The 15,000-nt window shown below is 39.8% G+C and overlaps 1 protein-coding gene across 3 annotated transcripts in view; it reads right to left on the bottom strand.

Moving 5' to 3' along the window:
* Window positions 1–10,274: 10,274 nt before the first annotated feature.
* LOC135198504 (tyrosine-protein kinase SRK3-like) overlaps window positions 10,275–15,000 on the bottom strand; it is a 53,506-nt gene continuing 48,780 nt past the window's right edge. For all 3 annotated transcript variants that reach the window (XM_064226127.1, XM_064226129.1, XM_064226128.1), the window contains exons 8-10: window positions 13,819–13,972; window positions 12,107–12,238; window positions 10,275–11,097 (exon numbers count right to left, since the gene is read on the bottom strand). In XM_064226127.1, coding sequence (XP_064082197.1) covers window positions 10,889–11,097; window positions 12,107–12,238; window positions 13,819–13,972 — 495 coding nt within the window. In that variant the 3' untranslated portion in view covers window positions 10,275–10,888. The remainder of the gene's footprint in view (window positions 11,098–12,106; window positions 12,239–13,818; window positions 13,973–15,000) is intronic.

Here is a 15,000-nt window from a genome sequence, read left to right as displayed (position 1 = left end):
TCCGTCGACGATAGGCACCATCCTTAAGCAGAAGGAAGCCATCAAAGCAGCTACACCTTCCAAGGGCGTGACTATTTTGTCCAACAAGAGGAGCCATGTGCATAATGAAATGGAAAGGCTGCTTCTTGTATGGATCGAGGACAAAGAAATCGATGGCGATACGATAACCGAGACGGCAATCTGCATGAAGGCCAGCGCTATTTTCGGCGATTTGATTGCCCAAGCCAAAGACGACGGCGGAGAGGGGACATCAACGGCAACCCCAGAGTTCAAGGCTTCTCATGGGTGGTTCGAAAAATTCCGTACACGGACTGGCATCCATTCGGTGGTGAAGAAATTGAAATTACGTAAAGTATAAAAAAGTAAAAAGAAATGTAAAAATAAAAAAAAAGACAAAATAAATTTTATTTTTAAGTTTTTTGTAAAGTTAAGTGTTACAGTTTTGTTAATGGGTTTTGTAAAGTTTAGTTTGTTTTTCTGACATTTTTTTATGTGTTTCGTAAAGTTAAGTGTACGTATCTGCCGTTTGTCCTCCTCCTCCTCTGCCGCCACTTTTGGAGATAGCCTCACTCGAAAGGTAAGCTTCCACATTTTACGTTACAGTAATAATATTTCTTGTACACTAATATACACTTTATTTACAGGTTTTGCATTTTTATTCTTAATTTATGTATTGAATGGTCCAAATTGTTGTAGTATTTCATTGTTTATAGGTCAATTTAGCTTTATTATGAAATTTACTGGGGTGTTTTTGGAGGGCATGGAACGGATTAGCCATTTTACATGTAAAATGTGGTCCAAGATACGAAAAACTCATGATACGAAAGGCGCCTCGGAACGGATTAATTTCGTATCTCGAGGTACTACTGTATATAATCATTCAGTTATTACTAACCTCAAATTTTCATTGGGAACACTGAGATCAGGGATTTTTGGGTGGAATAAAACATGGGGAGAAAGAATGGACATATTGTTACAAAAGCTAGGCATCCCGGAAGTCATAAGGGACTGGCTAATGAAACCTATTACTAACCTAATCTACCATAACCTACCCTACCCTCGTGGTTCATATAATTTAGCCAGGGGCTCTGCCCTAGGACAAGGAAACTCCACTTTTAATAAACTGCTCCTCTACATCACTAACCATGGGCTATAGCATTAGCTACAGGATCTAACGAATTCTTAATAAACAGCCAAAATACTATGGGAAACCAATTTCCATGGTAATACTCCGTGCAGAGCTGGTCCCTAGTTCTATCATTCATAGGTGTCAAGAGACATTAAAATTGTGATCTAACCCACTAGGCTACCTAGCTGTGACATGCGAAGTACTAAGGTTAGAATTCGGTAGAATACTTGGTTATTTTTCAGTAGGGTTCACCCTCCTCCTACGTTGTAATTTACATTCATCTCGGGTAACACACGTGAAAGCCAGATATTTATTTTAAATACATTACCTGCGCTAAAAATTTTCATTTCAACGATGGCCTTCGTGTTGGAAAGTTGTAGGTTCACCTACCAAGACTTACAAAGAACCATCACAATTTATACATAACAGGCTAATGAAGAAAGTTTATCCTTTTTACGAGAACACGCTGTTACCAAGAGAAGTGAAGTGCCCCAAGTGTGATAAGCCATGTTTTTTAAGGTCGGATCGACATCAATAAGGCAAGGCAATTTAGATCATTTTAGGCACGATTTTTTAAGGGGCAGGGGGGTCGCAGCCCCCCACTAAGTAGGGATAAACTCCCCTAGGTTAGGTGGGTTTGTTAGGTTAGACTACTTTTTTTATTTTACACGTTTTGCGTTACCTAGTTACCTACTTTAGTAAATCGTGGTTTAGAAAAAGGACAATTTAGAAAATGGAGCTCGAGATAGCTAACCTCATCCCAAGTCACTCCATAAGTGCTCTTTCACCCTCTCATGTTTGCATGGAAAACCATTTTTTCTGTTAGTTTTTTGTTTGTTTTTTGTATTCTGGTGTTATTATCTTCCGCTTATTGCTCGTTTTAGTTTTCCCCCACCTTAAACCCCCAGTTCCCACCTGGGTACCCCCATTACCATTGTGATATTTAGGGTGGTGGTCAATGGAAAATGAGGATTTTGCGCAAGATAAGGTATTTCTACAGAAGCAATCCGCACGAACTGCAAGGAACGTAACGGCGGATACGACATCCACTAAGGATTGGGGTGTCAAATGTATTTCGCCGTGTTTAGTACTGGCCCCTGGGGGGTTAATTACAGTCGTCCGAATAAATATTACTTAAAATTCTTGTTCAGTAGGTAAAACTGCATAGAAAAACCACAACTGCCAGAGTCTAGGAGACGAGGACAAGATTCGGCATGCCTAAGTGCGTACCTGAATTGTACCATCTGCCCCTTATAAGTTAAAGTTCCCAAACTATATTCCCCTATTGTTAGAACAATCGTAGTTTTGTAATTTTCAGTTAGAAGTGTTAGGTTTTGTTGGTTAGTTATCATTATTTGCCATATCCACTACCCAACGACCCATCGTCATTTAGCCAACCCGTACCTCCTGTGCCCCCAGTACCCCGCCTTCCCCCCAGTGAACATATGGCTCCGTGGTGGTTGCGGAATTCAAACATGGCGGCTGTGTTTACACTTCGCTAAACACTTGGTAGATCGATCTATAGAACTACCTATTCCATGGCGATCTAGGCTATGGCAGTTGACGTTTTACTCTGTTATTTTACTTGCTTTACAAGAGTTGAAGGGAATATTTTTTTCGTTCTACTGGAACTAAACTTTAATTTACATTTGAACTCGTACGTCGACCCGTTGGTATCGTCATGTAGTCTTCAAAGGTAAATTACTTAGTTACAGTCGTCCAAATAAATATTAGCTTAGTGACAGTCGTCCGAATAAATATTAGTTTTAAATCTTGTACAGCAAGTAGGCTAAAATAACATAGGAAAACGTCAATTGCCATAGTCTAGGCAACCGCGGATTGCTTCTGTAGATTTTTTTTAATCTGAATACAAGGTACTCCTAGGCTATACCTACTAGGCTAGATAGGTAGTAGCCTATACTAAGTTCACCCACAGGGAACCTAAGCTAAAATCAATTTAACCCGAACATTAACTTAATATGTACGTAAATAAATACCGTAAATTACCTTGTGATAGCAAAATAAACACATTTGGTGCTATACTTTACATTTTTAACTGACGAGTCACTGGATCCCAGGATTCCACAAGGTCACACAACATAAAATACGACTGAATCTTACCAGATACTAACACATCCACAAGCAGCAGCAAACTAGAGAGGTTTCACACGGTCAAACATGTTTATGAACACGTTTGACAACATGATGTTTGAGTAAGTTTGAAGTATGAAAGGGGTAAACATGTTGGACCAAAGTATTTGAATGAATTGGAAGGATTTTGGTAGGAATTTTGTGGGCGGGGCTTGCTAGTTCGTGTTAAAGTCTGAACAAGCATCAGTCTCCAAACGTCATACTTACATATTCAATTCTCGACGTGGTAACATCTTTAAGCAGCTCCTTCACTGACAAAGAGACTTTGCTATTTCCAAAAAGAGAAATTATGATTGAAATCATCGAAATATATAGGAAACACCGAGCACTGTGGCAGGTAAAATCTTAAGATTATTCCAATAAGAATTTAAAGGGCTTAACAGACGACCAATATTACTGACAGTATTTCCTGTACTGCCATTACTACTGTCGGTGACTCGGTGTCCATCTTCGTGTCAGTACCTGAATATGGTGGTCCTTGAAATCCAGTTTCAGCTATCAGTATGTGGGTGGGGCTTAAATTAATGATGGTTTGTTCAGTTTGTTCAGTGTTCACTGAACTATCAGTATTGTCAGGAATCGGAAGAGGTACAATGTATGACAAGCAAGGGAAACTACTCCTTCGGGAATTTATTTCAGCTTTCCAAAGATTACCAGAGTATTAATAGTAGTATTATTATTTATATTATCATCATCATCACCACCACTTCCTCCTCCTCGTCGTCATCATCATTATTCCTGAGTGTACATACTAACATAAATGAAAATGTTACAGTTGCTGGATGACAATCTTTCGGATGACGGACAAAGTTCTGGTGCGAAAATTGATGATATGCCACAACCCAAGAAGAGAAAAATGAAGTACAAATTAGATGACTTTATGAACTTAGCCTGTATAATCTTCAAAAAGATGATAGCAGTTATCTAGATATTGCACAAGTTTGGGCTAGCAAAGTAACGAATCTGCCACGAGATCAGGAATTACTGGTTGAGAAATATATCAATGACATATTATTCGAAGCAGAAAGGGGGACGCTGACCAGAAATACAGTGAAGATAAATGAAGGCCGTAATGTAGACATTTTACCAGCATCTCGTCCTATGTCAGCAACAAGCACTAGCATGGTGGACTCCATGAACCATTCCATAACACAAATGGAACCTTTGACTCTCTACTTCCATGAGTTTTAACCACAAGAATATATTGATAATTAATGTAGTGTAAGACATCTTTGTCAAATAAAAAGAAATTACCATAAGCTAAAATTATAACCCTATTTAAAGTTACCTTGATCTAATCCTTGAGAGCAGAAATGGTTGCTTCACAGGTTTCCTGCACTATTCATTCCACTGATTATAGATTTTCCCATTACGCCGGAATAACGCAGCCGGGAAAATTATTCTCCTGCTGCTAATTAGCAGAGAGAATTAAATGGACAGTCTTTCATCTGCAGAGATGCTCTCCCTCATAACAGTGTCTTTTTTAGTTATATGTGGCCTTACCATCTTCAAAAGTTTATAGTAGGTCTTTTCATCCATCCGGAAATAACTCCGAGAATCATATCGTTGTCTTGATTTCATTCAAAAGGTTTAAATGCGTAAAAATATTACGCTTACCAACCCAGTCTTTAACCCACGTCTTTTCTGCAGCCAAAGAGCCATAATAATTGCAATGGATGCTTTTCTCTTGGTTCTCATGTCACTTGAAAGCCAAGGGCACAACCATTCGACGTTGGTGCACTGAATTACTGACGGCTCAATCAGTATTCAATAATGGACGTGTGTTCGGTGTACTGACAGTAGTCCACACCAATACTGACAGTAATAATGATCGTCTGTAATCCCATTTAAAAATGTGGGTATCGAAAAATTACATGCAAAACTAAGACAACTTGACCCTCAGTGCACAAGGCAGGATGTGACAAAAAAAAAAAAAAAAAAAAATCAACTATCTTCGTAGTTCCTTCAGAAGAGAACTACGAAAACTTGGAACCTCCAAGAAGTCTAGCAAATCACCTGATGATATATACACAACCACTCTCTGGTATTTTGAAGACGACGTTCATTTGTGGCCAAGAGAAAATACATCAAATTTGGATTGTGTAGTTGAAACGGGGGTTGCATGGTGTAAGGACAACGCCTTTCCCCATATTTTTATTGTATCTAATCATCAAGTCGCGTTGTTCTTATTTCCATCTGATAGAGCGTTCCGCAGCCTTTCCGCCGATGTATAACATGTAACTCCATAATTTGTACGCCTTATTATCTTGAAATGTATGTTTGTATGAAAACACAAATCTACTGTCTCAGAGTCATTTCTGCTCTCAGTGTGTCTGTACTACTTATCCGTCCACACCTGTCTATGTCAACCTAGTTCGTCTGTAAATAAATCTTTACGGGCTGCTCTGTGAGCAAGAGCCCGTGCTGACACAAGGTCAGCTTAATCAAAAACAACAACAGTAAATAAATCATCAGTACCCAGCTACCTGTCTTAATCTCTGGTCCTAACAACTGGTGACCTCCCGGAGTTGGTGACACAGCGGTTTAGGCCTAGCCTTTAACAGACTAGTTACGGCCGCTCACATTCAGAGAACCTTTAGCGGACTCAATACAGCGCCACAGTTTATGTCTCTGAAAACTCCATTTCGAGGACGACACCAATACCATTAACGGACTAATCACAGCACAGCTTCCCAGCGTAGCTATTTGGCGTATTTTTTTTTTATTTTTTTTTTTTTGAGGACGGGTAGCTGGGTGCTGGTCAGCCAACACAAAATTCAAGCAGCGGTCGGTCCAGAAACATCCATCCGACGTCGTGGCCTCCTTTGCCTCACCCGGGGGACACCAGATATCTTTTCGACCCGCCAAACCTGCGGGCCTCCTCGGTTCTTTCCCCGCCAGCACCACTGACGCACCTGCGAGTCCCCAGGCAACCTCCCAATGCCGCTGCTCCACCCAGGGTCTTATGCTAAGGTCACACATTCATGTATCAACGCACGCACGCCCACGCATGAGCAGAAATTGGTAGTTGGCAACAGCTTACGTCAGTAAACCGTAAATGTAACGTAAAACATACATAAAATCGTAGAAGTACGATGACGGGTCATCTGGGCTCTAAGCTCCGCCCACTAGGGCGCCGTAGCCCGCTCCAGTTTTGAAATGTTCAAAACAAGTTGTGGGTGGTCACGCCAAATGTCACCATTGCATGTGGGACCCACAGTGACTACTGCAGGGTTGGCGCTAGGGTCACCTACATTGTTCGCCATCGTTTTCTTTCCGCCGTGGAGCATGTGGACCTCCTAATTGCGCTGTAGCCTACGGGGAAATCGATTTGCACATTTACAACCCTGTATGACATGGCAATGCTGTAGCGTGATATAAAAGGTCAGGGCGGCACCCTCAGGTCCGTGCCAACAAGAAATGTTGGCTTAATACAACAACAACAACCCTCATGTCGGCTGTTGTTTCCGTCTCCCAAGACCAGCAATTTCCTCCAAGTACTCTCCACAACACCCTTCAAGATGCCGAACCTCCTAAAACGACCAAGAAAGGGACCATCAACGTCACATCTTCTTGCAGGACCTTCTTTCGGCCCGGAAAAGACTCCTGCAGCCACTCCTGCTGACACTCAGGTCGAGGGAATGTCCTGTTCCACCTACAGGAGTCAGAGGTGGATGAGATACAATACAGAGTGATGACAACGACACGGAAGACGACTGACGGACCGGGAGAAGTGGATATTGAACATATTCTACTTCCTCAAGCCCCACATCGTCCATCAGAAGAAGCCCAAGATGTTGGGACTGCCAATGATATGTATATTATAATGTCTGACTTATTTTTATTTGTTGAAAATATACAATATTTTACATTACATGCAGAATTCTACCAAAGTGAATTTACAACCTGGATTTTCAGAATGCAATATTTTTACATTCTCTCATACATGTTCCATCACTTAACAGTCTGCTCTGTTTACAGGCCGGCCATTTTGTACCCTACAGCCCCGCAATGGTGGGCATGGTAACGATGTGAAGATGACGTATATAGAACATTACACTATTGGCGTAAGTTCCAGGTAGACATCTGACCTTGCTTTCTTTGCGCGTACATTTGCAGCGCAATTTACGGTGCTGGCTTTACGTCCGTTAACCCATGTCCTGTTTACCAGCTGTTCAAGGTCATTTCACCGCGATGATGCCCACGATACACATATTTGGGCATACGCCGTCGTGATACGTGAATGTGTCACCCCAGCATTACTTTACCCATCCGACGTCGCTGCCGCACATGTGGGCCGGCTCAGCCCCCCTGACGTCGCTGCCTGTGGGCCTCCTCAAACCCTTGACGCTGCCATCACTCCTGAGGCTCGCTCGGCCTGCCTGACGTCGCTGCCACACCTGACCTGCTCGCCCTACCGACGCCGTCGCCTGTAGTTCTCCTCGGCCCGCCGACACCACTGCCACACCTGTGGGCCTCCCCTGCCTGCCGATGCTGCTACCTGTGGGTTTCCTCGACCTGCTGACGCCGCTGCTCACCTGTGGTTCCGCTCTGCCTGCGGGACACCACTGCTGCGCTGGGGACTTCTCAGCCCAACCTACGCCGCCACCGCACCTGGTGGTCCCCACGGCCCGTCCCAGGCCGCCACCACACACAATGCAGCTCTCTCCACAGTCTTGGTCGCCCCAGCCGACAGTAGAACCCCCCAGGCAACCACCAAGGGAGGCATCTTGTCAGCCAGCAACACCGAAGGACTCCACACTCGATGACGCCCCACAGCAAGTGTCACAAGGACATAGGGTCGCCCCCTGCCTCCAAGATATTTTCATCCAATAATTATTCCATAATCATTGTCTTGGGGAGGAGTATTTGTAAGGACAACGCTTTTCCCTATATTTATTATTGTATCTAATCATCAAGTCGCATTGTTCTTACTTCCATCCGATAGAGCGTTCCGCGGCCTTTCCACCGATGTATAACACATGTAATTCCATAATTTGTACGCCTTATTATCTTTAAATGTATGTTTGTAAGAAAACACAAATCTACTGTCTCTAAATGCTCTCGGTGTGAGTCTGTACTACTTATCCGTCCGCACCTGTCTATGTCAACCCAGTTCGTCTGTAAATAATCATACGGGCTGCTCTATGAGCAAGAGCCCTTGCTGGCACAAGGCCAGCTTAATAATCTCAAACAACAACGTAAATAAATCATCAGTACCGAGCTACCTGTCTTAATCTCTGATCCTCACAATGGTCCCTACGGACTGCTCTGTGAGCAAGAGCCCGTGCTGGCATAAAGCCAGCTTAATCTTAAACATCACAATGGTTTTATCTCTGATCCTCACAATGGTTTTATCGTGTTAAGTATCTATCTATATATCTAACTATCTATCTATATGTGTCTAATTATGTATTTTACCTTATTTATTTACTTAATTGTTATTGTTTATTCTTTTTTATATATTTATTTATTTATTATTTGGCATTGGGTAGATGATGTTAATCAGCTTTATGGTAACTTTGATAAGGTAGCCTACTAGTTCCGATGAGAGCAGAATAATTCAAATCTGTCAGAGATCTGCCCGTTGCTAAAAAAAACGTAATGTTGAGCTCAGCCGTTCGTGAGGGCTAATGGATTTCCTCAGGACCCACTGGATTTCCTCATAACGGTGTCCTCATGAATAATGAATGGACTGACCAAATTCAAAAGCTCTAAATATGCCGTCTCATCCATACGCATATAATTTCGCCAAGCATCTGGCTGGAGTTTCAACGCTTTCATAATGTTGGTGTGAGAAATTTGGTACCTTTTTAATAACCAGTCCTTTGTCCATGCTGACCGCTTCTTTTTCTTTTCCTTGAGCACAATCACTATCCCAACTGCCATCACCTCGTCTTGGGTAATAGACAGTTTGCTCTTTCTCTTCTTCGTGCCGACTGAGGTTGTCTGTCTCTTTGTCTTTGGTTTGAACGTGTAAAAGCTCCCCAAGGTTTGATGAGCGTGTTGAACATGTTTGACTGTGTGAAACCCCTAAGCCTAGAAAAGCTTTCGCTTGACATTTTATAAATGTTTGAACATTCAAATTTGTTATTGGTAACAAGGCTGTTCAAACTTAGATATGTAACTGTTTTGTAGAGGGTAGTTCGATGATGTTTTCTAGCATTTATCTGACTCCAAGATGAGGTTTTATGTAACAGATCACAAGTGTAAGGGAAAATTTAAATGACTTTTTTTTTGATGAACCTATTCAGAATTAGCAAGATGCTGTTTATTACTAACGTAAATTTTGTTTGTGGTTATCCTTTATTAAACGAGCATACAATAGACTTTTAGCTTTTCGATTTTCTGATACTTTTGGATTATTTTTTTTTTCTTCTTACTAAAACACTAAAATTTTGGGAATGAAAAGGAAAAATTTCTCCAGTCATGCCAAGAAATGAACTTGGGTCAGGAAAAGCATGTTTAACACAGCAAACCCAGGTTTGAATCCTATTGTGGAGGTAACGGTTCACGAGAAATTCCTTCAGTTTAATTTTCAAATTCAGATTCAAGGTTTGCAGTGGGCTTTTTACAGTAGTAATCAAGCATCATAGAAGCCGGCATATCAAAGGGGCTGAAATGCAATCCATAAAACGCTGTCCATTCGACCCCGCTTTCTAGTGTCTACATACTGGAAATAAGCCTAGGTCTGTATATTTTGTTTCTTAAAAGACCAAGCATTGTGAAAGTTAAGTTATTGAACGTAAGCATGAATATAAATACGAAATAACCTTTTGAGTGTGACATGCTTCTGCTGTTGCTAGTATTACTGAGTAAATCAACCAGTGTAGCACCACTTCTTAGGATAGCAAATAATTTGTTGTTGTGAGAAATTAAAATGCCGTAATATAGTTACCCCAACCAGTGAGTCACTTGCAGCACATGCAGTAGTCAACGACAACCAACGATATTACATGCAACATTTTGCGGTGTCTGTTAATTACACACAAAATAATTTATTGTGATGTATGTATGTTTTTACTCATACATGGAAAGAAAATTTATACATAACACAACCCATATCAGATAAATGCACTCTATGTCATTTCAGCTCTGGATAAGCGTTAAACAGTTTATCATGAAATGTTTAATCTCATACATTTTCTTATTAAAGTAATTATTTTCTTTTTCTCATTATATTTGCACAAGATTACTTTGATTTTTTTTAATAGTGGACACTTTTCTAGGTGTTTATACATCACTGTTCTTCACACTACTTCAAACGTTTCTTTATCAAATAGATCAGTCAAATAAAATGGATGGTTGTTATAAAGGAGTCAGGTGTCGACCATTGGACTGTACCACCCAACAGCCACTGAAAGACAATACCAAAAGCTATGAAATGAAAGAAGTTGATAGTAATCATAAATTGTCTCATCGACCATTACCTCTACTTTTGGTTGGCGCGAGATCTATAGTTACCCCAGCGGGAGGAATGGTAGTTTTTGTTCGTCTTTAACATCCACGACCCTCCCACTGAAGCCTTATTGGGTAAACACCCTGAGCAAGATCTGTGGGAACTAAAGCTGTCATGACATTCCCTGACCATTTCCTGTTACTACACTATTATTCTGGCTGTGGTGCATAATAGGGCATCTCTTGGTACACAATGAAATTTTGCATCTGTTGGAGGAGAAACTCGAACGTTGGCCTCTGCTGCGGTTTATCATTCCAGCAGCACAACATCGTTTCGTAAATTAGGTCAGGGCAGTTGGAAGGTTTACCCAAGCGGTGGCCATCTCTTATGAGGAATATAATCTCGTCGTTGGTATAACCTGTATAAGAAAAAGAATCCATTTATATTTATAGTGAACGTTGCCTGCTTTTGACTGTCTCCAAAACTGCTCTAGAATTCAACTTTCAGTATTAAACCATCATTACCTGTTCTTCAGACGTATAACAGTCAAATGTGCAAAAGATCCGGTGTTTAAACATAGACACGTGTGAAGCATTCAGTGATATAGCCTAAAATTATTAAAACAGACACTAGAGTTCAGAATTGTAGATTAGACTAACAATTAACGCTGTTCATCACCGATATCAATGAAAGATAAGTTAATATTTTTGCAGACCAAAAATATAAACTTTATTTTCTGAAATACGAATTTGGAAAATAAGCAATTGCTTGAGCCTGTAAGTACGCCATTCACTTAATCAGAATCTAGATCAAGGTATAAGATTCATTCGGCCTCTAGATCTAGGCCTAAGTACAAAATTCACTGAGTTCTGACCGTTAGTTTCTAAGCTCAAGTATAAAATTCTATGCGAGTACAGTGAGTTAGTGAAATATTAAACCCAAACAAAAATGTAGACCGCGAAGCAGAACTGATCAATGGTCATCAGTCAGCTTGCATTTTATCCGCTAATGTGAAAAATGGCTGCGTGTAGGGACATAGTTCAGTGGTATAATTGCCATGAAGGATTTAATCTCCGAACAGCATACTTCAATCTAAATGATTCCCCTGAAGACGTTTATGGACATCGAGTTCACATTTATTTTGATACATTTCTATATTAAGTAGTTTAATTACAGTCGGCTGCATTTTCTGTAGGAAAAGCTAGTACTACAAATATAACGGCCGGGCAATTAGCTCTTGCCAGATGTGGACATATGACACCACCTGCAATTAAATTTTCGGTTACCACACCAAAGATTATGATAACATAAAAAATATTTGTTTTTGTTTTTGTTTATGCCTTTTCGGGAAGCATAGTGTGGAATGGGATTTGGAAAAAAAAAAAAAAAAAAAAAAAAAAAACACTTGAACCAACATGCAAACTTACTTGAATACGGGACCTCGCCGCCAGTGAATATCTCATAGCACAGGATGCCATAAGACCAGACGTCGGACTTGATACTGAAGCAATATTTCAAGAAGGCCTCCGGAGCAGTCCATTTGAGAGCGATTTTCATTTCTAAAAGAAACAAAATCCTTGAACAGAAATCTTAAAGATTATAGTCTACTATCTGGCGCTAGGCGTTACAGGCTTAACATTTTAAATGACCTGTGCTCTCTTCGCATTTAAGATAGTCTTTGTTCACGGAGGAAGATCATTTGTGATATAAAGTGCTTGTAGTATATTCCACGACATCTTCTTGTCTGGCGTACGCTGTCATGTTGTAATAAAGGAATATTTGATCATAACCCATGCAAAACTTCCTGGTTTTAGTGTGTGTAGCCTACAGGTTTTATTCATATATTTGTTGATCTACTGTTAGTTATTTGTTATTCTGTTGTTTTTTCTATTTTTTCCCCTTTGCACCTTTTTTCTGTGAAAGCTTGCAGCTTGTTTGTGGTTACTGTATTTTAGTCTTATTCCTTAATAATAATAATAATAATAATAATAATAATAATAATAATAATAATAATAATAATAATAATAATAATAATAATAATAAGTTTCTATTGTTCTAGTGATTTCATTTTCATACTGACAAAAATTTCCTATTAGTTGTCCGACATTCATACGTGATACTTCCTCAATGGAGTTTACAGACATAACAAGGAAATTTCTCCATGTAATGTAACCAGTAAATAAGATATAACAATAAAAATATAACAATAAAAATGCCCATTTAACTTTCTTTCTAATAGCTGGACATGGTCACAACAATGCCAAAGTTAAAGGAAAAAGTCAGCACCTACATCCACTTAATCACAATGTCTTTCATAGACATGCCACACTGCTATGATAACAAGGGCGCCAGTAGACGGCACCGCAAATATCAGCTCAGTCGTATTCCTACCTGGCAAAGCCTCGTATCTGCTGCAAAGGACATCCGTCATATATTCCTGACACCTGTCGACTACGCTTCCTTGAAATACTGAGCTAGAAACCTCCATTAATAAAATGTATTAAAGATTTTAATCCAAACACATACACACACCTTACTTACCGGCAGTAACATCCAATAATCATTACCCAGGAGATTGTTCTTCAGCACTAAGCTGATACTCGCCACTTTGTGGCCTCCATGAATTATTGTGATCATGTCCTACCGTGTTAGGAAAAATGTCAACAGTCATTCTTATTGTTATTTTTTCATTCAGTACGTGCATTTAAGAAAATGCACTCTTCTGTCTGTAACAGCAAGGCAGAAGAATTGAGAACGAACATCAGAAAACTCATAGTTATATCTCCCACGAGGAAAAATGAGATAACTAGAAAAATATACGCAGCAATACATTATAACGAATGTTGTTTCACAGTCTACCACCTAAATCTCTAAGAACAATAATAATTTTGCCCTATTTTGACCCGATGACAACTGAATCCCTTGTGAGAAATATATAAAATTTATTTTTTTGTAGTGAAAGCTACAGATTACTTTGAAAATAATGATAAACATATCAATGAACTTTAGATAAAGATTCCCGTTTGAAAATATTGATAAACATATCCATGAATTTTAGATAAAGATTTCAGTTAGCACACATAAAATCACTGCGTTATAGGTTTGTAAAGGCAGATGTGGCACTCAACATATTACTTACGGCTAGATGCACTGTACTCGTCCCCGCTTAGAATCCTCGATAGACCGAAGTCAGCAATCTTGCAGATTAGAGCTTCGTTGATAAGGACGTTTCGAGCCGCCAAGTCCCGGTGGATAAGCTGTTGCCTCTCAAGGTAACACATGCCATTTGCCACCTGATGTTGAAATAGATTTTATTCTAATGTGTTATGTGGATCTATTTTTTTTAAATATCATATATTTCTGTTTTTCATTATTTCAGCTCACTTCAATATTTCAAATCAGGAAAAAGAATTATATTTAATGTTCATAATGACTTGGCTTACAAGTCGTTAGAACAAAAGATCCACAGCGACATAGAAAGAAGTCTGAGGTAAATTGTTAATTGTATTAAGTATACGTAAACTAAAGGTAACGTCTGATTATGATCTGGAAAATTCCAAGGTGGCAGTTGATAAATTCTTCTGAGCTTTAGATAATTCGACATAAGGGCAAGAGCCCGTGTTGACAAAGCAAGCCTAATTTAGCAAAAACACCATCAACAGTATTAACATTGAGAATTCGCTAACTTTCACCATCTGAGGCTCTTGGCTACAGTGAAATTCTACCATAATGCCTGATTTTGTGCTCACATAATTGCACGTGGCAGGAAAACTCAAGTATTAGAATCATCGACATTTATTTATTTAATTTTCATGCCAAAAGTATTCACGAATAATAAAGTTACAAGTGTGCATACCTCTTGGGCACCAGAAGAATTTACCCAGAGGAGTTGGTAAACCCCTTAGGGCCTACTTTGTTAAGATTAATAAGAAGGGACTGGAGGTTAGTGAATCTCAATGGATTGGGGATTCTAAGTACAGTCTCAGATTTTGCAGTTGCAGTGCCTACGAAGTGCCTTTTCATCATATGATAACCTAAATCTTGTAAATCATTATAGTGGTTCGTCATTTTTGTTTACATCAAACCGCTTTTCTTGACAGAGAACATGAATAAGGCAAAGTCACCATTGCAGTCATAATTTAACCGTTGAATTATGTATGAATCCTCCTGGGCAGGAAACTCACATTTGCTGCTCCAAGTACACTACACACACTGCACCTTCCACTATCTTGCACGCACTCTCAAGCATTCTTTATAATACCTTTGTCGCATCATTTAACCAGCTATTTCTAGGTCTTCCTCTCTTATCCAACTCTGGACA

This window comes from Macrobrachium nipponense, chromosome 22 (genome assembly GCF_015104395.2).
Source record: "Macrobrachium nipponense isolate FS-2020 chromosome 22, ASM1510439v2, whole genome shotgun sequence".
Classification (NCBI taxonomy): Eukaryota; Metazoa; Arthropoda; class Malacostraca; order Decapoda; family Palaemonidae; genus Macrobrachium; species Macrobrachium nipponense.
The sequence above is the reverse complement of the archived record's forward strand: the minus strand, read 5'-3'. Positions and strand labels throughout refer to the sequence as shown.